General features: G+C 53.2%; 1 protein-coding gene across 1 annotated transcript in view; it reads right to left on the reverse strand.

Moving 5' to 3' along the window:
* Nucleotides 1–25174, reverse strand: part of DCHS1 (dachsous cadherin-related 1) — a gene marked incomplete at its 3' end in the record, with an annotated part of 108016 nt that overhangs the window by 26689 nt on the left and 56153 nt on the right. The window contains exon 4 of the mRNA XM_075584112.1: nt 13795–14026. Within this exon, the coding sequence (XP_075440227.1) occupies nt 13795–14026 (232 nt within the window). The remainder of the gene's footprint in view (nt 1–13794; nt 14027–25174) is intronic.

The following is a 25174-nucleotide window of genomic DNA, read 5'->3' on the forward strand; positions in this document are numbered from 1 at the left end:
GCATGGAGAGAGTGCCTGAGAGAGAGAGACCATCAGAGAGAGAGAACGTGGCATGGAGAGAGTGCCTGAGAGAAAGAGACCATCAGAGAGAACGTGGCATGGAGATAGTGCCTGAGAGAAAGAGACCATCAGAGAGAGAGTGTGGCATGGAGATAGTGCCTGAGAGAAAGAGACCATCAGAGAGAGAGCGTGGCATGGAGATAGTGCCTGAGAGAAAGAGACCATCAGAGAGAGTGTGGCATGGAGAGAGTTCCTGAGAGAGAGAGACCATCAGAGAGAACGTGGCATGGAGAGAGTGCCTGAGAGAAAGAGACCATCAGAGAGAGAGTGTGGCATGGAGATAGTGCCTGAGAGAAAGAGACCATCAGAGAGAGCGTGGCATGGAGAGAGTGCCTGAGAGAAAGAGACCATCAGAGAGAGCGTTGCATGGAGAGAGTGCCTGAGAGAAAGAGACCATCAGAGAGAGCGTGGCATGGAGAGAGTGCCTGAGAGAAAGAGACCATCAGAGAGAGCGTGGCATGGAGAGAGTGCCTGAGAGAAAGAGACCATCAGAGAGAGAGTGTGGCATGGAGATAGTGCCTGAGAGAAAGAGACCATCAGAGAGAGAGTGTGGCATGGAGATAGTGCCTGAGAGAAAGAGACCATCAGAGAGAGAGCGTGGCATGGAGATAGTGCCTGAGAGAAAGAGACCATCAGAGAGAGTGTGGCATGGAGAGAGTTCCTGAGAGAGAGAGACCATCAGAGAGAACGTGGCATGGAGAGAGTGCCTGAGAGAAAGAGACCATCAGAGAGAGAGTGTGGCATGGAGATAGTGCCTGAGAGAAAGAGACCATCAGAGAGAGCGTGGCATGGAGAGAGTGCCTGAGAGAAAGAGACCATCAGAGAGAGCGTTGCATGGAGAGAGTGCCTGAGAGAAAGAGACCATCAGAGAGAGCGTGGCATGGAGAGAGTGCCTGAGAGAAAGAGACCATCAGAGAGAGCGTGGCATGGAGAGAGTGCCTGAGAGAAAGAGACCATCAGAGAGAGAGTGTGGCATGGAGATAGTGCCTGAGAGAAAGAGACCATCAGAGAGAGCGTTGCATGGAGAGAGTTCCTGAGAGAGAGAGACCATCAGAGAGAACGTGGCATGGAGAGAGTGCCTGAGAGAAAGAGACCATCAGAGAGAGAGTGTGGCATGGAGATAGTGCCTGAGAGAAAGAGACCATCAGAGAGAGCGTTGCATGGAGAGAGTGCCTGAGAGAAAGAGACCATCAGAGAGAACGTGGCATGGAGATTGTGCCTGAGAGAAAGAGACCATCAGAGAGAGAGTGTGGCATGGAGAGAGTTCCTGAGAGAGAGAGACCATCAGAGAGAGAGTGTGGCATGGAGATAGTGCCTGAGAGAAAGAGACCATCAGAGAGAGCGTTGCATGGAGAGAGTTCCTGAGAGAGAGAGACCATCAGAGAGAACGTGGCATGGAGAGAGTTCCTGAGAGAGAGAGACCATCAGAGAGAGCGTTGCATGGAGAGAGTTCCTGAGAGAGAGAGACCATCAGAGAGAACGTGGCATGGAGAGAGTGCCTGAGAGAAAGAGACCATCAGAGAGAGAGTGTGGCATGGAGAGAGTTCCTGAGAGAGAGAGACCATCAGAGAGAGAGTGTGGCATGGAGAGAGTTCCTGAGAGAGAGAGACCATCAGAGAGAGAGTGTGGCATGGAGATAGTGCCTGAGAGAAAGACCATCAGAGAGAGCGTTGCATGGAGATAGTGCCTGAGAGAAAGAGACCATCAGAGAGAGCGTTGCATGGAGAGAGTGCATGCGAGAGAGAAACTGTCAGAGAGAGAGAGAACGTGGCATGGAGAGAGTGCCTGAGAGAGAGAGACCATCAGAGAGAGAGAGAGAGAGCGCGTGGCATGGAGAGAGTGCCTGAGAGAGAGACCATCAGAGAGAGAGAGAGTGTGGCATTGTGACGACTCAGGAGATTCCTTCTCCTCCTTGTCCCTCTCTCCCATCTCCTGTTGCCCCTTCTACTCCTTCCCACTCCTCTCCTTTGCCTTCCACCTCTCTCCCTTTGCCGCAGCGCGTTCCCCGCAGGTCTCGCATACCCACGCGGTCCCTGAGTCCCTGCTATGATCCTCCCCACTCCCTCTCTCCCGCGGTGCCCGCATTACCTCCCCCTGTGGTGGCTTCCGTCCCATTGCCTCCCCCCTGCGTGGTGCCCGCGGCGCTCCACGCTCCTGGTGACGCGTCCGGTGCGTGCGCTCCCTCAGCCCACGGAGGGCGTGCGCACACGCTCCTCCGCTGGTCCCCCTGACCCACCTTCTCCCTCCTCTCTGCCTCTGCATGCCGTCTCGCGGTCGCAGGTCACGCGCGTGTTCCCCTCCTCTGGGCTTCGTGCCCCTCCTGCGTCCTACCCTTGCACCGTGCGGTCCCTCTCTGTGTTGCAACCTGTGCGCGCGCATCCCCAGCTTACAGAGGGTGCGCGCACATGCTCTTCTTATCCTGTTCCCCATGTCTCCGCCTCCCAAGCCCTCCAGGCCATTCCCCTGACGGCCCCTTCTGTCTCCTCCTCTTCTCTCCCTGTCGTCTCCCACTTCTCTCTCTACTCCTCCCCTCTCTCCTATTTGTATGCCCTCCTTTATAACCCCGGTCTGTCCACCTCTTCCTCGCTCTGCATAGTTCCTGTTTCCCTGTGTGTACCTGACCTATGCTGTGCTCCCTCTCCGTTCCTGCTGTTTCCTGCTCCTGTGATTACCTGCTCCTGTGCTATCTTGGATTTCCCTGGCTTTGACCCCTGCTTGTCCTGGACTACTCTGCTCTCTGGTATCCCTGTGAACCCTGCTACGCATACCACTACGCTTACCTCTGACTTCCTAGGACCTGGCTTATACTCTGACGATTCTAACCTCTGGACTCCTGAACATTGGCACACGGACACGACTATTCTTACGGACATCCCCAAGATTTGCAAGTATACACTAACTCTCTTCCTACAGGCCCAGCAACGCTATACCACACTCCGGGCTTGCTCCCACTGCTGTGGGTGTGTGGTGTCATACCGTTCCCACCTCAGTACTGGGGTCTAACTTGGTCTGCGGGCATACAGGCGTGACAGGCATGGAGAGAGTGCCTGATAGAGAGACCATCAGAGAGAGAGAGAGTGTCGCATGGAGAGAGTGCCTGAGAGAAAGAGACCATCAGAGAGAGCGTGGCATGGAGAGAGTGCCTGAGAGAGAGACCATCAGAGAGAGTGAGCATGGCATGGAGAGAGTGCCTGAGAGAAAGAGACCATCAGAGAGAGTATGGCATGGAGAGAGTGCCTGAGAGAGAGACCATCAGAGAGAGTGAGCGTGGCATGGAGAGAGTGCCTGAGAGAAAGAGACCATCAGAGAGAGTATGGCATGGAGAGAGTGCCTGAGAGAGAGACCATCAGAGAGAGTGAGCGTGGCATGGAGAGAGTGCCTGAGAGAAAGAGACCATCAGAGAGAGTATGGCATGGAGAGAGTGCCTGAGAGAGAGACCATCAGAGAGAGTGAGCGTGGCATGGAGAGAGTGCCTGAGAGAGAGAGACCATCAGAGAGAGAGTGTGGCATGGAGAGAGTGCCTGAGAGAAAGAGACCATCAGAGAGAGCATGACATGGAGAGAGTGCCTGAGAGAGAGACCATCAGAGAGGGTGAGCATGGCATGGAGAGAGTGCCTGAGAGAGAGACCATCAGAGAGAGTGAGCATGGCATGGAGAGAGTGCCTGAGAGAGAGACCATCAGAGAGAGCGTGGCATGGAGAGAGTGCCTGAGAGAGAGAGACCATCAGAGAGAGAGAGCATGGCATGGAGAGAGTGCCTGAGAGAAAGAGACCATCAGAGAGGGTGAGCATGGCATGGAGAGAGTGCCTGAGAGAGAGACCATCAGAGAGAGCGTGGCATGGAGAGAGTGCCTGAGAGAGAGAGACCATCAGAGAGAGTGAGCATGGCATGGAGAGAGTGCCTGAGAGAGAGAGACCATCAGAGAGAGAGTGTGGCATGGAGAGAGTGCCTGAGAGAAAGAGACCATCAGAGAGGGTGAGCATGGCATGGAGAGAGTGCCTGAGAGAGAGAGGCCATCAGAGAGAGAGTGTGGCATGGAGAGAGTGCCTGAGAGAGAGAGACCATCAGAGAGAGAGAGAGAGAGAGCGTGGCATGGAGAGAGTGCCTGAGAGAGAGACCATCAGAGAGAGAGAGCATGGCATGGAGAGAGTGCCTGAGAGAGAGACCATCAGAGAGAGCGTGGCATGGAGAGAGTGCCAGAGAGAGAGAGCGTTGCATGGAGAGAGTGCCTGAGAGAGAGACCTTCAGAGAGAGAGAGCATGGCATGGAGAGAGTGCCTGAGAGAGAGACCATCAGAGAGAGCGTGGCATGGAGAGAGTGCCAGAGAGAGAGAGCATGGCATGGAGAGAGTGCCCGAGAGAAAGAGACCATCAGAGAGAGAGTGTGGCATGGAGAGAGTGCCTGAGAGAGAGAGACCATCAGAGAGAGAGTGTGGCATGGAGAGAGTGCCTGAGAGAGAGAGACCATCAGAGAGAGAGAGAGAGAGAGAGCGTGGCATGGAGAGAGTGCCTGAGAGAGAGACCATCAGAGAGAGAGAGCATGGCATGGAGAGAGTGCCTGAGAGAGAGACCATCAGAGAGAGCGTGGCATGGAGAGAGTGCCAGAGAGAGAGAGAGCATGGCATGGAGAGAGTGCCCGAGAGAAAGAGACCATCAGAGAGAGAGTGTGGCATGGAGAGAGTGCCTGAGAGAGAGAGACCATCAGAGAGAGAGAGCGTGGCATGGAGAGAGTGCCTGAGAGAGAGACCATCAGAGAGAGAGAGCGTGGCATGGAGAGAGAGCCTGAGAGAGAGACCATCAGAGAGAGAGAGCGTGGCATGGAGAGAGTGCCTGAGAGAAAGATGTCAGAAGGAGTAGGTGAGCCAAGAGACTGGTCAAGACCATGAGAGGGAGGTTGTCTCTCTAAGAGAGTGCCCGAGAGATAATCAGAGCGAGAAAAACAAGAGTGCGCCTGAGAGAGATAATCAAAGAGATACCACCAACAAGAGAGCGCCTGAGAGAGATAATTAGAGATAGAGATCACAAACAAGAGAGCGCCTGAGAGAGATAATTAAAGAGATACCACCAACAAGAGAGCGCCTGAGAGAGATAATCAGAGAGAGCACCAACAAGAGAGCACCTGAGAGAGATAATTAGAGATAGAGATCACAAACAAGAGAGCGCCTGAGAGAGATAATCAGAGATAGAGATCACAAACAAGAGAGCGCCTGAGAGAGATAATCAGAGAGAGCACCAACAAGAGAGCGCCTGAGAGAGATAATCAGAGATAGAGATCACAAACAAGAGAGCGCCTGAGAGAGATAATCAGAGATAGAGATCACAAACAAGAGAGTGCCTGAGAGAGATAATCAGAGAGAGCACCAACAAGAGAGCGCCTGAGAGATAATCAGAGAGAGAGCACCAACAAGAGAGCGCCTGAGAGATAATCGGAGAGAGAGAACAGACAAGAGAGCGCCTGAGAGATAATCAGAGAGAGAGAACCAACAAGAGAGCGCCTGAGAGAGATAATAAGAGAGATACCACCAACAAGAGAGCGCCTGAGAGAGATAATAAGAGAGATACCACCAACAAGAGAGCGCCTGAGAGATAATCAGAGAGAGAGAACCAACAAGAGAGTGCCTGCGAGATAATCAGAGAGAGAACCAACAAGAGAGCGCCTGAGAGATAATCAGAGAGATACCACCAACAAGAGAGCGCCTGAGAGATAATCAGAGAGAGAGAACCAACAAGAGCGCCTGAGAGATAATCAGAGAGAGAGCACCAACAAGAGAGCGCCTGAGAGATAATCAGAGAGAGAGAACCAACAAGAGAGTGCCTGCGAGATAATCAGAGAGAGAACCAACAAGAGAGCGCCTGAGAGATAATCAGAGAGAGAGAACCAACAAGAGCGCCTGAGAGATAATCAGAGAGAGAGCACCAACAAGAGAGCACCTGAGAAATAATCAGAGAGCACCAACAAGAGAGCGCCTGAGAGAGATAATCAGAGAGAGCACCACCAAGAGAGCGCCTGAGAGATAATCAGAGAGAGCACCAACAAGAGAGCGCCTGAGAGATAATCAGAGAGAGAGCACCAACAAGAGAGTGCCTGAGAGATAATCAGAGAGAGAGCACCAACAAGAGAGCGCCTGAGAGATAATCAGAGAGATACCTATCACAGGAGACCAGAGTCTTTCTCCGATCACGCATCAGACAGGACACCGAGATAAATTAACGGGTGTTTATTTTGACCGGAGCCGACAGACGGAGCACAATATCACCACCTATAGCTGTATTCACTCCAGCTGGGAATACAGGGGGAGTCCTGGCGGTCCCAGCTGCCCGGCACCACCGGAACGGCTTACCTGGCGCAGCTTCCACTCCTGTGGGGGATGGGGAACTCCAGGCAGCGCCGGATGCACGTCTCCCGCGTCAGAAAGACACGCAGCCTCGGAGAGCACTGCTTAGTCCTCCTCGCCAGTCCGGGAATGGTCTGCGGACCTGAGACCGGCTGCCCCCTTCCCTACATTTCTGTCTCCATAGGAAATCATGGAGAATGGATGGCAACCAATTAAAGCGTGGGTGGATGCTGCGTGTGGGACCAATCATAGGGCGAGGGCTCGCCTGCGGTGGCCAATCCGGGCTGGGGGTGTGACGGCGAGGCTGGGGTAAGGAGGGCGGGAATTACAAACCAGACAATGAGAACATCGGCCGACCTGCCCGAGTCCTCAATGCTGTCCTGCTATCTCCTGATGAGATAGACCTCTCTCTGTCAGGGGCAGACAATGGCTCCCAGAATACCACCAAAAACAGAGCGCCTGAGAGAGATAATCAAAGAGAGAGAGGGAGAACCAACAAGAGAGCACCTGAGAGAGATAATCAAGGAGAGAGAGAGCCTGAGAGATAATCAGAGAGATAACACCAACAAGAGAGCGCCTGAGAGAGATAATCAAAGAGAGAGAGAGAGAACCAACAAGAGAGCGCCTGATAGATATAATCAGAGAGAGAGAGAGAACCAACAAGAGAGCGCCTGAGAGAGATAATCAAAGAGAGAGAGGGAGAACCAACAAGAGAGCGCCTGAGAGAGATAATCAGAGAGAGAGAGAGAGAGAACCAACAAGAGAGCGCCTGAGAGAGATAATCAAGGAGAGAGAGAGCCTGAGAGATAATCAGAGAGATAACACCAACAAGAGAGCGCCTGAGAGAGATAATCAAGGAGAGAGAGAGCCTGAGAGATAATCAGAGAGATAACACCAACAAGAGAGCGCCTGAGAGAGATAATCAAAGAGAGAGAGAGAGAGAACCAACAAGAGAGCGTCTGATAGATATAATCAGAGAGAGAGAGAACCAACAAGAGAGCGCCTGAGAGAGATAATCAGAGAGAGAGAGAGAACCAACAAGAGAGCGCCTGAGAGAGATAATCAGAGAGAGAGAGAACCAACAAGAGAGCGCCTGAGAGAGATAATCAGAGAGAGAGAGAGAACCAACAAGAGAGCGTCTGAGAGAGATAATCAGAGAGAGAGAGAGAACCAACAAGAGAGCGCCTGAGAGAGATAATCAGAGAGAGGGAGAGAACCAACAAGAGAGCGCCTGAGAGAGATAATCAGAGAGAGAGAGCGCCTGAGAGATAATCAGAGAGATAACACCAACAAGAGTGCGCCCGATAGATAATCAGAGAGATACCACCAACAAGAGAGCACCCGAGAGATAATCAGAGAGAGAGAGAGAGAGAGAGAACCAACAAGAGAGCGCCTGAGAGAGATAATCAGAGAGAGCACCAACAAGAGAGCGCCTGAGAGAGATAATCAGAGAGAGCACCAACAAGAGAGCGCCTGAGAGAGATAATCAGAGAGAGCACCAACAAGAGAGCGCCTGAGAGATAATCAGAGAGAGAGAGAGAGAACCAACAAGAGAGCGCCTGAGAGAGATAATCAGAGAGAGCACCAACAAGAGAGCGCCTGAGAGATAATCAGAGAGAGAGCACCAACAAGAGAGCGTCAGAGACATTACTATTTCAACTAGAATTTACCCAACGTCAATCCCTGTGAGACCCCCTCTGTCTGTCTCTGTGAGACCCCCTCTGCCTGTCCCAGTGAGACCCCCTCTGCCTGTCCCAGTGAGACCCCCTCTGCCTGTCCCTGCGAGACCCCCTCTGTCTGTCTATGTGAGACCCCCTCTGCCTGTCCCAGTGAGACCCCCTCTGCCTGTCCCTGTGAGACCCCCTCTGCCTGTCTCTGTGAGACCCCCTCTGCCTGTCTCTGTGAGACCCCCTCTGCCTGTCTCTGCGAGACCCCCTCTGCCTGTCTCTGTGAGCCCCTCTATGTCTGTCTCTGTGAGACCCCCTCTGCCTGTCTCTGTGAGCCCCTCTATGTCTGTCTCTGTGAGACCCCCTCTGCCTGTCCCTGTGAGACCCCCTCTGCCTGTGTCTGTGAAACCATCTGTCTGTCTCTGTGAGACCCCCTCTGCCTGTCCCTGTGAGACCCCCTCTGCCTGTCTCTGTGAGACCCCCTCTGCCTGTCTCTGTGAGACCCCCTTTGCCTGTCCCTGTGAGACCCCCTCTGCCTGTCTCTGTGAGACTCCCTCTGCCTGTCTCTGTGAGACCCCCTCTGCATGTCCCTGTGAGACCCCCTCCGCCTGTCTCTGTGAGACCCCCTCTGCCTGTCCCTGTGAGACCCCCTCTGCCTGTCTCTGTGAGACCCCCTCTGCCTGTCTCTGTGAGACCCTCTGCCTGTCTCTGTGAGACCCCCTCTGCCTGTCCCTGTGAGACCCCCTCTGCCTGTCCCTGTGGGACCCTCTGCCTGTCCCTGTGAGACCCCCTCTGCCTGTCTCTGTGAGACCCCCTCTGCCTGTCTCTGTGAGACCCCCTCTGCCTGTCCCTGTGAGACCCTCTGCCTGTCTCTGTGAGACCCCCTCTGTCTGTCTCTGTGAGACCCCCTCTGCCTGTCTCTGTGAGACCCCCTCTGCCTGTCCCTGTGAGACCCTCTGCCTGTCTCTGTGAGACCCCCTCTGTCTGTCTCTGTGAGACCCCCCCTGCCTGTCTCTGTGAGACCCCCTTTGCCTGTCCCTGTGAGACCCTCTGCCTGTCTCTGTGAGACCCCCTCTGCCTGTCTCTGTGAGACTCCCTCTGCCTGTCTCTGTGAGACCCCCTCTGCCTGTCCCTGTGAGACCCCCTCTGCCTGTCTCTGTGAGACCCCCTCTGCCTGTCTCTGTGAGACTCCATCTGTCTGTCTCTGTGAGATCCCCTCTGCCTGTCTCTGTGAGACCCCCTCTGCCTGTCTCTGTGAGACCCCCTCTGCCTGTCCCTGTGGGACCCTCTGCCTGTCTCTGTGAGACCCCCTCTGTCTGTCTCCATGGGACCCCCTCTGCCTGTCTCTGTGAGACACCCTCTGCCTGTCTCTGTGAGACCCCTCTGCCTGTCCCTGTGAGACCCCCTCTGCCTGTCTCTGTGAGACCCCCTCTGCCTGTCTCTGTGAGACCCCCTCTGCCTGTCTCTGTGAGACCCCCTCTGCCTGTCCCTGTGAGACCCCCTCTGCCTGTCTCTGTGAGACCCCCTCTGCCTGTCCCTGTGAGACCCCCTCTGCCTGTCCCTGTGAGACCCCCTCTGCCTGTTTCTGTGAGACCCCCTCTGCCTGTCTCTGTGAGACCCCCTCTGCCTGTCTCTGTGAGACCCTCTGCCTGTCTCTGTGAGACCCCCTCTGCCTGTCTCTGTGAGACCCTCTGCCTGTCTCTGTGAGACCCCCTCTGCCTGTCCCTGTGAGACCCTCTGCCTGTCTCTGTGAAACCCCCTCTGCCTGTCCCTGTGAGACCCCCTCTGCCTTACCCTGTGAGACCCCCTCTGCCTGTCTCTGTGAGACCCCCTCTGCCTGTCCCTGTGAGACCCCCTCTGCCTGTCTCTGTGAGACCATCTGTCTGTCTCTGTGAGACCCCCTCTGCCTGTCTCTGTGAGACCCCCTCTGCCTGTCCCTGTGAGAACCCCTCTGCCTGTCTCTGTGAGACCCCCTCTGCCTGTCTCTGTGAGACCTCCTCTGCCTGTCTCTGTGAGACCCCCTCTGCCTGTCTCTGTGAGACCCCCTCTTTTTGTCTCTGTGAGACCCCCTCTGCCTGTCTCTGTGAGACCCCCTCTGCCTGTCCCTGTGAGAACCCCTCTGCCTGTCTCTGTGAGACCCCCTCTGCCTGTCCCTGTGGGACCCTCTGCCTGTCTCTGTGAGACCCCCTCTGTCTGTCTCCGTGGGACCCCCTCTGCCTGTCTCTGTGAGACACCCTCTGCCTGTCTCTGTGAGACCCCTCTGCCTGTCCCTGTGAGACCCCCTCTGCCTGTCTCTGTGAGACCCCCTCTGCCTGTCTCTGTGAGACCCCCTCTGCATGTCTCTGTGAGACCCCCTCTGCCTGTCCCTGTGAGACCCCCTCTGCCTGTCTCTGTGAGACCCCCTCTGCCTGTCCCTGTGAGACCCCCTCTGCCTGTCCCTGTGAGACCCCCTCTGCCTGTTTCTGTGAGACCCCCTCTGCCTGTCTCTGTGAGACCCCCTCTGCCTGTCTCTGTGAGACCCCCTCTGCCTGTCCCTGTGAGACCCTCTGCCTGTCTCTGTGAAACCCCCTCTGCCTGTCCCTGTGAGACCCCCTCTGCCTTACCCTGTGAGACCCCCTCTGCCTGTCTCTGTGAGACCATCTGTCTGTCTCTGTGAGACCCCCTCTGCCTGTCTCTGTGAGACCCCCTCTGCCTGTCCCTGTGAGAACCCCTCTGCCTGTCTCTGTGAGACCCCCTCTGCCTGTCTCTGTGAGACCTCCTCTGCCTGTCTCTGTGAGACCCCCTCTGCCTGTCTCTGTGAGACCCCCTCTTTTTGTCTCTGTGAGACCCCCTCTGCCTGTCTCTGTGAGACCCCCTCTGCCTGTCCCTGTGAGAACCCCTCTGCCTGTCTCTGTGAGACCCCCTCTGCCTGTCTCTGTGAGACCTCCTCTGCCTGTCTCTGTGAGACCCCCTCTTTTTGTCTCTGTGAGACCCCCTCTTTTTGTCTCTGTGAGACTCCCTCTGCCTGTCTCTGTGAGACCCCCTCTGCCTGTCCCTGTGAGACCCCCTCTGCCTGTCTCTGTGAGACCCCCTCTGCCTTACCCTGTGAGACCCCCTCTGCCTGTCTCTGTGAGACCATCTGTCTGTCTCTGTGAGACCCCCTCTGCCTGTCTCTGTGAGACCCCCTCTGCCTGTCCCTGTGAGAACCCCTCTGCCTGTCTCTGTGAGACCCCCTCTGCCTGTCTCTGTGAGACCTCCTCTGCCTGTCTCTGTGAGACCCCCTCTGCCTGTCTCTGTGAGACCCCCTCTTTTTGTCTCTGTGAGACCCCCTCTGCCTGTCTCTGTGAGACCCCCTCTGCCTGTCCCTGTGAGAACCCCTCTGCCTGTCTCTGTGAGACCCCCTCTGCCTGTCCCTGTGGGACCCTCTGCCTGTCTCTGTGAGACCCCCTCTGTCTGTCTCCGTGGGACCCCCTCTGCCTGTCTCTGTGAGACACCCTCTGCCTGTCTCTGTGAGACCCCCTCTGCCTGTCTCTGTGAGACCCCCTCTGCCTGTCTCTGTGAGACCCCCTCTGCCTGTCTCTGTGAGACCCCCTCTGCCTGTCCCTGTGAGACCCCCTCTGCCTGTCTCTGTGAGACCCCCTCTGCCTGTCCCTGTGAGACCCCCTCTGCCTGTCCCTGTGAGACCCCCTCTGCCTGTTTCTGTGAGACCCCCTCTGCCTGTCTCTGTGAGACCCCCTCTGCCTGTCTCTGTGAGACCCCCTCTGCCTGTCCCTGTGAGACCCTCTGCCTGTCTCTGTGAAACCCCCTCTGCCTGTCCCTGTGAGACCCCCTCTGCCTTACCCTGTGAGACCCCCTCTGCCTGTCTCTGTGAGACCATCTGTCTGTCTCTGTGAGACCCCCTCTGCCTGTCTCTGTGAGACCCCCTCTGCCTGTCCCTGTGAGAACCCCTCTGCCTGTCTCTGTGAGACCCCCTCTGCCTGTCTCTGTGAGACCTCCTCTGCCTGTCTCTGTGAGACCCCCTCTGCCTGTCTCTGTGAGACCCCCTCTTTTTGTCTCTGTGAGACCCCCTCTGCCTGTCTCTGTGAGACCCCCTCTGCCTGTCCCTGTGAGAACCCCTCTGCCTGTCTCTGTGAGACCCCCTCTGCCTGTCTCTGTGAGACCTCCTCTGCCTGTCTCTGTGAGACCCCCTCTTTTTGTCTCTGTGAGACCCCCTCTGCCTGTCTCTGTGAGACCCCCTCTGCCTGTCTCTGTGAGACCCCCTCTGCCTGTCTCTGTGAGACCCCCTCTGCCTGTTCCTGTGAGACCTCCTCTGCCTGTCTCTGAGAGACCCCTTGTCTGTCCCTGTGAGATCCCCTCTGCCTGTCACAGTGAGACCCCCTCTGCCTCTCTGTGAGACCCCCTCTGCTTGTCTCTGTGGGACCCCCTCTGCCTGTCCCTGTGAGACCCCCTCTGTCTGTCTCTGTGTGACGCCCTCTGCCTGTTCCTGTGAGACCCCCTCTGCCTATCCCTGTGAGACCCCCTCTGCCTGTCACTGTGAGACCCCCTCTGCCTGTCCCTGTGAGACCCCCTCTGCCTGTCCCTGTGAGACCCCCTCTGCCTGTCCCTGTGAGACCCCCTCTGTCTGTCTCTGTGAGACCCCTCTGTCTGTCCCTGTGAGACCCCCAGTCCCTGTAAGACCCCTCTGCCTGTCTCTGTGAGACCCCCTCTGTCTGTCCCTGTGAGACCCCCAGTCCCTGTAAGACCCCTCTGCCTGTCTCTGTGAGACCCCCTCTGTCTGTCCCTGTGAGACCCTCTGCCTGTCTCTGTGAGACCCCCTGTCTGTCTCTGTGAGACCCTCTGCCTGTCTCTGTGAGACCCCCTCTGCCTGTCTCTGTGAGACCCCCTCTGCCTGTCTCTGTGAGACCCCCTCTGCCTGTCCCTGTGAGACACCCTCTGCCTGTCCCTGTGAGACCCCCTCTGCCTGTCTCTGTGAGACCCCCTGCCTGTCTCTGTGAGCCCCCCTCTGCCTGTCTCTGTGAGACCCCCTCTGCCTGTCTCTGAGACCCCCTCTGCCTGTCTCTGTGAGACCCCCTCTGCCTGTCCCTGTGAGACCCCCTCTGACTGTCTCTGTGAGACCCCCTCTGCCTGTCCCTGTGAGACCCCCTCTGCCTGTCTCTGTGAGACCCCCTCTGCCTGTCTCTGTGAGACCCCCTCTGTCTGTCTCCGTGGGACCCCCTCTGCCTGTCTCTATGAGACTCCCTCTGCCTGTCCCTGTGAGACTCTCTGCCTGTCTCTATGAGACCCACTCTGCCTGTCTCTGTGAGACCCCCACTTCCTGTCTCTGTGAGACCCCCCTGTCTGTCTCTGTGAGACCCCTCTGTCTGTCTCTGTGAGACCCCCCTGTCTGTACCTGAGACCCCCTCTGCCTGTCCCTGTGAGACCCCCTGTCCCTGTGAGACCCCCTGTCCCTGTGAGACCCCCTGTCTGTCTCTGTGAGACCCCCACTTCCTGTCTCTGTGAGACCCCCCTGTCTGTCTCTGTGAGACCCCTCTGTCTGTCTCTGTGAGACCCCCCTGTCTGTACCTGAGACCCCCTCTGCCTGTCCCTGTGAGACCCCCTGTCCCTGTGAGACCCCCTGTCCCTGTGAGACCCCCTGTCTGTCTCTGTGAGACCCTCTCTGTCTGTCTCTGTGAGACCCCCTCTGCCTGTCCCTGTGAGACCCCCTGTCCCTGTGAGACCCCCCTGTCTGTCCCTGAGACCCCCATGTTTCCTGACCTGTGTCTGGGTTGATGTGGAGTAATGGGGGGCTGTTTCCGGACACGATGTGGTAGGTGAGGGTCCCGTGTGACCCCTCGTCCTTGTCTCGCGCGGTCACGCTCAGGATAGAGGTACCCGGACGGGTCAGAGCGCTGATGCTGCCCCCATACTCCAGGGGATAGAAGACAGGCCTGTTATCATTCACATCCTCCAGAGACACGCGAACGAGACACCCTGCGCTCAGACCACCCTGAGAGACACGGGATAGAGTAAGATGGCAGCCAGAAAAGTAATAACTCTCACAACACTCTGACCGCACTCTCACACTCACACTCAACACTCTAATTTTACTCATAGAATCCTCTCTCGCTCACAAACACAGCAAGATCTCATGCACCCTTGCATTATTATCAGCACTCTGTCTCTCTCTTGCCAATCATACCTGTCACTCTCAGGACTCTGTCTCCCTCTGTCTCTCAGGACTCTGTCTCTCTCTCCCTCTCTCTCTCAGCACTCTGTCTCTCTCTCTCTCAGCACTCTGTGTCTCTCTCAGCACTCTGTGTGTCTCTCTCAGCACTCTGTGTGCGTCTCTCTCTCAGCACTGTCTCTCTCTCTCAGCACTCTGTCTCTCTCTCTCTCTCAGCACTCTTTCTCTCTCTCTCTCAGCACTCTGTCTCTCAGCACTCTGTGTGTGTGTCTCTCTCTCTCAGCACTCTGTGTGTGTGTCTCTCTCTCTCAGCACTCTGTGTGTCTCTCTCTCTCAGCACTCTGTGTGTGTCTCTCTCTCAGCACTGTCTCTCTCTCAGCACTCTGTCTCTCTCTCTCTCTCAGCACTCTGCCTCTCTCTCTCTCAGCACTCTGCCTCTCTCTCTCTCAGCACTCTGCCTCTCTCTCTCAGCACTCTGTGTGTCTCTCTCTCAGCACTCTGTGTGTCTCTCTCTCTCAGCACTCTGTGTGTCTCTCTCTCAGCACTCTGTCTCTCTCTCAGCACGCTGTCTCTCTCTCTCAGCACTCTCTCTCAACACTCTCTCTCTCTCAGCACTCTGTCTCTCTCTCTCTCAGCACTCTGTCTCTCTCTCTCAGCACTCTGTCTCTCTCTCTCTCAGCACTCTGTCTCTCTTAGCACTCTCTCTCTCTCTCAGCACTCTGTCTCTCTCTCAGCACTCTGTCTCTTTCTCTCAGCACTCTGTCTCTCTCTCTCAGCACTCTGTCTCTCTCTCTCAGCACTCTGTCTCTCTCTCTCTCAGCACTCTGTCTCTCTCTCTCTCAGCACTCTGTCTCTTTCTCTCAGCACTCTGTCTCTCTCTCTCAGCACTCTGTCTCTCTCTCTCTCTCTCAGCACTCTGTCTCTCTCTTTCTCAGCACTCTGTCTCTCTCTCTCAGCACTCTGTCTCTCTCTCAGGACTCTGTCTCTCTCTCAGCACTCTGTCTCTCTCTCTCTCAGCACTGTCTCTCTGGGGCCTATTCTATAAATTTCGATAACTAACTCATGCACTTCTCGTATGATTTGGCAAGTTTGCTATTCAGAAAGCTCCGATGACCTGACAAACTCGTACAGGAAGTGCATCTCCCCGAGCGGTAACGCACCTCCCTGAGCGGTAACGCATCTCCCCGAGTGGTAACGCATCTCCCCGAGTGGTAACGCACCTCCCTGAGCGGTAACGCATCTCCCCGAGTGGTAACGCATCTCCCCGAGTGGTAACGCATCTCCCCGAGCGGTAACGCATCTCCCCGAGCGGTAACGCATCTCCCCAAGCGGTAACGCATCTCCCTGAGCGGGGGCGCTGCGGCTCAAACACACCGAGCGGGGGCTGACAAACAGCCCAGACACGCATTTATTATAAAATCCCCCTATTCTAGTAGTAACTTCGATGAGATCATTGTCCCACCTGGCGAGCTTATCACAGGGCTCATCTCTCCACCCCAATCCTGCATCGGATTGAAGCCGGGAGTCTCCTGAGCTGATATGCATTATTACCCATTCGCTTCGTAGTCCCTTTGCTTCAGCCTTCCCTGGTATTGTCCCCTGCCTGTGACCTCGACCATCGGTTCTGTGCTGAAGCGCCCGCACTGGATCGCCTGCACTAAAGCTTCACTGTTCCGGTGGTCATTCCTGCTTTGGAGTCTCCTCCTTCCAGAGGCTTCATTGGGCTGAAGCCCCTACGCTAAAGCCTTCCCTGGTACTGACCCTAGCCTGTGACCCCGACCATCGCTCCTGTGCCGCCTGCCTTGACCCCAGCCTGTGACCCTGACCCTTGCTCCTGTGCCACCTGCCTTGACCCGGCCTGTGACCTCGGCCATCGCTCCTGTGCCACCGGCCTTGACCCCAGTCAACTCTTTGATAAAATGCCATCCGGCGCGAAACGCGTAAGAGTGCCTTTTAACCTGTTTCCATGTGCCAATAAAATTTTATAAAGAGCCTACTTACCGGCCCTCCTCGTGTGTGTCTGGCTACGCACTGCTGCTGCTTTTTTGCTTCTTCTATCTTGACCCCAGCCTGGAACTCGTTTACTCCGATCTCTCCAACCCTGACCCGTCCACCCATGACGACGGAAGTCGCACCCGGCTTGGCGGCTTCAGGTTGGTGTTTCTCTATCCCCACCTCAGCCCCGCAGTCCGGTCCAGGTTTGTGGCGAGTACGTCCGTTACAGTCTGCTCAGCCCCACAAAGAAGGACCCCGCTGAGGTGGGTCTAAATGTGGCCCCGTCCACGGACAGGAACACTATAAAGACGGATCACCGCCAGCCCATCATCTCTGCTATTTCACAGCCCCTCTGCGCACGAGTCCTGCTAGTAAACCCCTTTGGGGCACCCTTTCTGTGTCCTTGCAATCCACAAGCCAATGTTATATTCCCAGAGCCAGAAGATGAACTTTCCACGCCTCCTGTTTCAGAGACAAGTTCCCCTTTTTCTGGCTTCCTTGCGTATCCGCCGCGTTTGATAGTTCCTAACCCCTAGATTGAAGGGCAAACTTCGCACACTTTGCTCCCCTTGAGACCCCTTTGACTTAGCCTGCGGTCACGGTACAGCGACAAGTGCTTGGCGTGATCGAATCAATGTTATTGGATGCGCATGTCCACACCGCGTGTGCGTGTGCACGTACGCTTAGCAATGCTCAGCGCTTGGGGAGGCAGGAAAAATAGATTTCCAAGTGCGCTTAAGGTTCACATGACCCTTCAACAACGAATCAGCACCAGTCAATGCACACACACCCCACCCGAGCCAGGCAATGACACGCCCCTTCCCTTATGTGCCCCGCCCCCGCTCGCAAGTTCATGCTCAGAGAGTTGGTGATATCACGGCACTCAAGCATGAGCAAGCGTCGCTGCAGCGTAGCCGCAGCTTAAGTCTATTGGGTTTCCTTTCTTTCGTCCCCCTGCCATGTCTGAGGTTCCTTTGACTGATTCTAAGGTTCCTACTTTTGGGACAAGTTCACCTCTCACTAAAGTAGAATGGCTCCGGCCTGTGTGTTTCCGCCAGGCTCCGGCCTGTGTGTTTCCGCCAGGCTCCGGCCTGTGTGTTTCCGCCAGGCTCCGGCCTGTGTGTTTCCGCCAGGCTCCGGCCTGTGTGTTTCCGCCAGGCTCCGGCCTGTGTGTTTCCGCCAGGCTCCGGCCTGTGTGTTTCCGCCAGGCTCCGGCCTGTGTGTTTCCGCCAGGCTCCGGCCTGTGTGTTTCCGCCAGGCTCCGGCCTGTGTGTTTCCGCCAGGCTCCGGCCTGTGTGTTTCCGCCAGGCTCCGGCCTGTGTGTTTCCGCCAGGCTCCGGCCTGTGTGTTTCCGCCAGGCTCCGGCCTGTGTGTTTCCGCCAGGCTCCGGCCTGTGTGTTTCCGCCAGGCTCCGGCCTGTGTGTTTCCGCCAGGCTCCGGCCTGTGTGTTTCCGCCAGGCTCCTGGTACTCTCCTTCCCTTGCAATGTCTGAGTTTCCGGTTACTGCATCCTAGGATCCTGTTTCTAAGTCAAGTTTCGCTGTCTCCGTGTCACCTGCTGTGTGTGAAACACCCACCCTCGTTCTAAGCCCTTACACTTCTCCACAGTCATTGCCAATTCTACCATGGTTACCCAGGACTCCACTTCAGAGACAAGCGTATCTTTCTCTGATTCCTGTGCAGCACATAGGGTTATCAATGCTGATTCTCAGACTGCCACTTCAGAGACCAGCGTATCTGTCCCAGATTCCTGTGCAACACCTCGGGTAATCACTGCTTATTCTCAGACAGCCACTTCAGAGACCAGCATATCTTTCTTCTCATTCCTGTCCAGTACCTAGTGTAACCACTGCTGCTTTTCTGACATCCATTTCAGGGACAAATATATCCTTCTCTGGCTGTTCTGCAGGTCCTGTTATAACCGCGGGCGATTCTCCCCACAGTACCTCATGTAACCTGTGAGTCTGGGATTCCCACTCCAAAGACAACTCTGTGTCTCGCTGAATCCTCCACAGTATTTGAGGTACCCACTACTGACTTCACAACTTCTGCTGCAAACTCAGGGTTACCTCTCATGGAGGTTCCTGTACTACCTGATGTACCTACTGATTCCAAGGACCCAGTGTTCAAAACGGATTTACACTTCTCTGGTTCTTCTACAGTATCTCATGAAGCCATTGAGTCTGGGATTTCCACTCCCAAGTCAAGTTCGGGGTTTCCTGCTTCTTCAGTGTTTGAAGTAACCAGTTCCAGCTCCAAGACTTCGGTTTCTAAGCCAGGTTTACCGCTCACCCAGATCCTGCAGAACCTAATATACGTGCTGATTCAAAGTCTCCCACTTACAGGACGGTGTTACTGTCTCCTGATCCCGGTGCAGTGCCTGAGGTGACCTCATCTGAGTTCACGGCATCCCCCTGGGATTTCCTTGCAGTGACTGCTCTGGCCGTCCCTGCTTCCTGTGCTCCTCCTGTGGGCACGGACATGCTTCTCTCTGCTTGCTCTTCGGTGTCTACTGCTTCCTCTGCGGATTCCCCGACATCTGAACTGAGGCTTTCCAAAGCCCATCTGCCCAGGGGTGCTGGCCTCCTACTGATTGCCAGTCCTACGGAAGAAAGCTACTTACTCACCTTAACTGTAAAGATAAGTTGCCAGGTGCCACTGCTCTGGACTTTGATAAGAGAACCGTATCTGTGCATTTCCTTGAGTCCCCTCGGTCTCTATCCATGCTACCCTGTGACTGGATTCCATCTGGGGCAGAAAATTCTCATGTACTTCTACGTGCCAATCTGAGTCCTATAATTACTCTTCCAGGACGTTTCTCTGCTGCAGCCGATCACCAGTCGTTACTTCTTGCCTTGTACTCTGGGACTATTGGCTGGAAACCTTGCATCTCTCTTGTGGCCTTCTCACAGCCTTAGGCCGTGCCTATAGTGCCGTCGATGGCGACACGACGGGTGACGTCACCCGTCGTCACCGGTGAAAGTTATATTTCACCGGGCGGCGTCGTGTGTTTCCGGCAATTTGATTGGTTCAAGGGCCGTCTCGTGACGCGGCAGCTCTTGAAAAATCAAATTTTGCTGGCTACCAGTTTTCGCGATGTCACTCTTTCGCTTTGTCGCAGTCGCGCGCACTATAAGCGCACGCGGCGGCAATGCATTTGTTTTCGGGCGACGTCGCCGGCACTATAAGCGCGGCCTTATTCAGCCTGTTCCGGGGTCTCCAGTTTTGCTGCAGCTCTGCATGTCCAAGTATTACTATGATGCATTCTGCATGTCAGGATTTGCAGTGCCACTGCTTTCTCTCTTCTAAAGATGGTACTCGCTAACAAACGGCCATGCCACAGGTGTACTACCTGTCCTAGACCGTTCAGAAACAATTCCATGTTGCCTACATCACAGAGTAAGCCTGTTTTTAATTTCCCAGGTCTCTCCTGAAGGGTGGGGGGTGGGATACTGGAAGGGTTACTGTCCTGGGTTTGGCTGGCACTCACCCTTACATGGCAGTAGAGGTTCCAGGCAAATCTCTCCCTGAACTGAGCAATTGGGATCAGCTGTTTCTGGACTTACACTCCAGTTGCATTGTTGCTACCTTCTGTACACCTCTGCCCCTATTGGCTGTCTGTGCTATTTAGGGTCAGCCCTTCCACCAGGAAGGGGCTAAGCATAATTCTTGAATTCATTGAAGACTTTCTTTTGTAACTTGTGATTGTCACAAGCATCTCTGCTTGGCCTGTCTCAGCCTTCCTGTGCTGAAGCGCCTGTGCTGGACCCCCTCCTGCGCTACAGCTTCACCGTTCCAGTGGGCTGTCTGCAGTATACCCAGCTTCCAGAGGCCTTCATTGCTTCCAGTACCTACCCTGCTTCAGGAAGCCGCCGGCGTGCTGAAGCGCCTGCGCTGGATCTCCTACGCTACCGTCACGGGAGACTAGGAACTTTTAACACCTTTTATATTTGTACCGGGATCGTGCATTAGGCAAAACAAGGTAGTAAAATCAAAATGTAGTTTATTTCGGTAAACCCCCATACAACAATATTTACACAATATAAAGGTAAAAGTACACTTACTGGGGGGTCTGGGGGGGACATCTAGGCTTTCCTGGGTGCAGGGCGCCAGCTTGGATGAGCTTACCCTGACCGGGATATACACCCGGTTCTCCTGGTCCTCTTTTCGCCTTCAATTCCTGTCCGCGACCGCTGCATTCAATTTGTAGAACTTTGCCGCAAAAGACGGGACTTAGGGGGCGATGCACTAAGCAGTGATAACTGCTTTTAAGACCGATAAATGGCTTTTAAGGCCGATACAGGCTGCTGCGCGATTCACCAAGCAGGTATAACAGCGCTTTATCGGCTGTAAAAGGCATTTTTCCTGGCCTGCGAAAAAATCGCGTCTGATCAGGCAAAAAATGGCAAACGTTCCGTTTTTTGCCAGTCCGCGTGATTCACTAAACAGTGATAAGTAAATCCAGAATTTCGCGCCAGTTACTGGCTGGCGCAAAAGAACCGGAGACAGACAAAAAATCTTTATTTACCTTTTGTCAGGCACACCATTCATACAACAGGCCGGCGGGTGTCCCCGGGTGTCCGTGGCCCACGGGTGATCCCATGGGTGTCCGCTGGCCCACGGGTGATCCCATGGGTGTCCGCTGGCCTGCAGTACCAATCGTTTGCCCCCCCAAAATTAAATATACTTTTAAATATTCCCTATCCCACCCCGACCCCTAACGCATACAGTTCTATAATGGGCAAAATTACTATTATCCAAATATGGAGAATAGTGCATTTGCCCACTTAAAATACAACATTCAGTTCCATGAGTCTAATATACGAGATAAAGGCTATAAACCATACAGTACCATAGAAGTAGCAATAATCAATATAGGGGCAGGTTATGACCAGCAGAACTATAGATATAGCTACCATGAGAGGAATAGGTATGGAAAGAAAAATAGACAAGAGAGAGATTTTAAACCTTAGAAAAACCATTTAAACATTTTTTGCCACCAACCTAGGTGTGAAAATATGTTTCAGCGTAGGTGGCACGAGAAGAAAGATTCTGGAGTTCCAAAAGAAACAAAAACTAAATTTGACTACTCGAAAACATACTATCATGGGAAAAATGAGGGGGAAGTGGGAGGCGTACACAAAAAGAGAAAGTGCACGCACCCACAGGAATTTTCTATTTCAGTGACACCACATTCATATCAGTAGATCAAATTGCAGTACTCAATAAGGGTTTACATTGTGCACCCTCATCGGGACCGAATACATTCAAGCTGTTTGTTGATGCCAGTAATTTTCTGCGAAAGTTGACACTTAAGAGATATTTTCACAAACAGAATTCAGAGTTTTCCCAGGACAATAGAGAAAGAGATGCAATGCTGGAGGAAGATAGGTTTATGCATTCAAAACGTAAGCCCAAATCCACTTTCTATCCCTACCATTGTAAGGGAGATTTTGTGGCTACATTTCACCAAATGGTTGTTAACGATTTTGAAAAAATGTTTGAGAAACCAAAAGATAAAATTAAGTTTAATCTAACGGTGACCGAGAACCTACTGTAGCATTGAAACAACTACAATCCAACAGGGAAATTGTTATAAAACAGGCCGATAAAGGAGGGGGGGGGGGGAAGTTATCATGAATACTGATTACTATCTAAGAAAGGCACAGAGGATTTTGGGAGACACTAAGACCTACCAAGTCCTCAGGAATGGCCCCACCCCACCTTTATATATAAGAAACAGTTAGAGACCATCCTTTCGGAAGGAAAGGAACTGGGTATTTTAAATAATTTTGAGTTTAATTATCTTTTTAATAGATTTCCTAAGTCACCCATTTTTTATTTTATCCCTAAGATTCACACAGGTTTGCAGAATCGCCCGGGGAGACCAATCATTTCAGAGATTGACTCCCTTTCCCAAAATCTATTGGAATATATTGATCTGTATTTACAAAAGTATGTATTCAAACTGCCTTCATACATTCGTGATACTGCCCAGGTGATCAATTTATTTGATCAAATGGATTGGCAGGAGGATTACTGCTTTCTAACCTGTGACGTAACAGCTCTATACACAAGTATTAATCATACACAAGAGATAGAAGCTGTAAAGGAATTTCTTGATCGTGACAGTGAGATGTTAAAGGAACAAGCGGATTTCATTATTAAAAGTATTAATTATATTTTGACCAATAATTGTTTTTGGTTTAATGACCGTTATTATGTCCAGATCTGTGGGACTGCCATTGGACTAGATTCGCACCAAGCTATGCGAACCTATTCATGGGCCTATGGGAAGAGAGGCATGTGTGGGTTGGCGGGGTGCTTAGTGCGGGTCTGGTATAGATTTATCAATGATATTATTTTTGTATGGAAGAGGGAGGAGTCAGCAGCCTTGGAGTATATTGAACGGTTGAATGACAATGAGATGAATCTCAGGTTTACTCATAACATCAGTAGACACAAGATTCAATTTAATCTCTTTGTACACGAAGGGAAAATCAACCGTAAAACCCATTTTAAGTCTGTTGACTGTAATACACATATTCACTGAAATAGTTGCCATCTAAAGAAATGGTTGGTGAACATCCTTAAGGGACAAGTAAGTAGAATCGGGAGGAATTGTACCTCCGATGAAACTTATCAAAAGCAGGTGTCAAGGATTGGACTTTGGTTGAAGTGGATCCCAGTGGCAGGAACAGCAGGGAGCGAAGTAAGGGTCACAAGCAGAGATCAGAGGCAGGTGGCAAGTAGCGAAGTCAGGAAACAAGCAGGGGTCCGAGGCAGGCGGCAGGTAGCGAAGTCAGGAAACAAGCAGGGGTCCGAGGCAGGCGGCAGGTAGCAAAGTCAGGAAACAAGCAGAGGTCGGCAACGAGGAAACTGAAACAGGATGATAGCAATAGCTAGCACAGCAGTAAACACAGGAACCTTGCAGAAGCTAAGGAACCAGTATAAACAGGCAAGGAGGAACAGGAAAGGGAGGTTTATATAGGCAGGCTGGGAGGTGGAGCACAGGTGCATAGGTGTCAGGTATCAGGGTCTGGAATGTTCCTTAGTTTAGCAGCAGCAATCCCGGTGGACAAGTATAGGTACTACAGGCTAGAACAAGACATTGAGAGTGGCAGCAGTCCCGGTGGCCAAGCATGGGTACAGCAGGCTAGAGAATATGACATTACTCCCCCCTCCCAAGAGCGTTCTCCGGACGATCCTTGCTAGGCTTGTCTGGATATCGTCGGTGGAAAGTTTTGACTAGTCGCGGAGCATGTACAAAATCTTTGGGTTCCCAAGACCTCTCCTCTGGGCCATAGCCCCCACAGTGAACCAGGTACTGTAGTTTCCCTCGGTGTAACCTGGAATCCAAAATTCTTTCCACAATGAATTCCTCTTCGTTATCCATGAGGACGGGTCCAGGGAGAGGAAGTCTCCGTCCAGGAAACGGGTTCTCACGGAAAGTTTTCAGCAGAGAAGAATGAAACACAGGGTGTATTTTGATGGTCTCAGGAAGCTCTAATCTGAAGGACACTGGATTTATTAGTGCTGAGATGCGAAATGGCCCGATGTATTTTTGGACCAATTTAAATGGTTGGAACCTTTAGAGGTAGATTTTTTGTAGAAAGCCACTTTATCCCCAAATTGAAATTCTGGGGAGGGTCTGCGGTGTTGGTCTGCTGCTCTTTTGTACTTTACTTGAGTCTCACGAAGTGTCTCTTTGAGGGTCTCCTGGATGTCTCGCAGAGACTCCAGTTTCTCTGTAACTGCCGGAAGGGGGCCCGAAGATGGAAAACGAGGAATAAAGGTTGGATGAAATCCATAATTTCAGAAAAAGGGGCTCTTCTGAGTCGATGAATGATGTGAGTTGTTGTATGAAAACTCAGCTAATGGTAGGAAATCAATCCAGTCATCCTGGAGATGACATACAAAACATCGTAAGTATTGTTCCAAAGTCTGATTGGTCCTTTCTGTCTGGCCATTGGATTGTGGATGATAGCCAGATGATAAATTTAAACAAATTCCTAGAGAGGAACAGAAGGTCCTCCAAAATTTTGAAGTGAATTGTACCCCTCTATCGGATATGATCTCATCAGGAACCCCATGAAGCCGAAACACCTCTTTCACAATCAACTTGGCTGTCTGGTCTGCAGAAGGAAGATTCTGTGCTGCAATGAAGTGAGCCATCTTTGTAAGTCGATCCCCCACTACCAGGATGGTATTATGTCCATTTGATCGGGGCAGGTCAACAATAAAATCCATTGATATGGACCCCCAAGGACGAGTTGGAACCGGAAGAGGCTGCAGTAAACCCACAGGTGATGCTCGAGGGGTCTTGGTCCTAGCACAAGTCTCACAGGAGAGGACATAGTCTTTAACATCTTGTGCTAATTTAGGCCACCAAAAAGAGCGAGACAACAGTTCCTGTGTCTTGAGGACACCTGGGTGACCAGCGGGTCGGGAGTCGTGTATTAATTGGAGCACCTCTAATCTTACCTCCTTAGGGACGAACAGACGATCCTTACAGTTCCAGAGACCATCACATAGAAATAGTTCTGCTTCCGGAGGAGGGTTTTTAAGAAAAGTGTCATTTGAGTAGGCTCCCTTTATTCGTGTGAGGAGATCGGCGGAGAATGTAACGCCCAAAAAAATTCTTCTTGGAAGAATAGTTTCTTCTTGCTCTTTGTCTAAACTAGGATTAGGAAAGGACCGTGACAAGGCGTCGGCTTTCCCATTCTTGGAGCCAGGGCGGTAGGAGATGTGGAACTGAAATATTGCAAAGAAGAGAGCCCATCTGGCTTGTCGCGCAGACAGTCTCTTTGCGGATCGAATGAATTCTAAGTTCCTATGATCCGTAAAGACCGTAATTGGGTGATTGGCCCCCTCCAGTAGATGTCTCCACTCAGAGAATGCAGCTTTTATAGCCAAGAGTTCTTTGTTTCCGATGTCATAATTTCGTTCAGCTGTTGACATTTGGTATGAATAAAAG

The sequence above is a fragment of the Ascaphus truei genome, unplaced genomic scaffold, assembly GCF_040206685.1.
Source record: "Ascaphus truei isolate aAscTru1 unplaced genomic scaffold, aAscTru1.hap1 HAP1_SCAFFOLD_451, whole genome shotgun sequence".
NCBI lineage: Eukaryota > Metazoa > Chordata > Amphibia > Anura > Ascaphidae > Ascaphus > Ascaphus truei.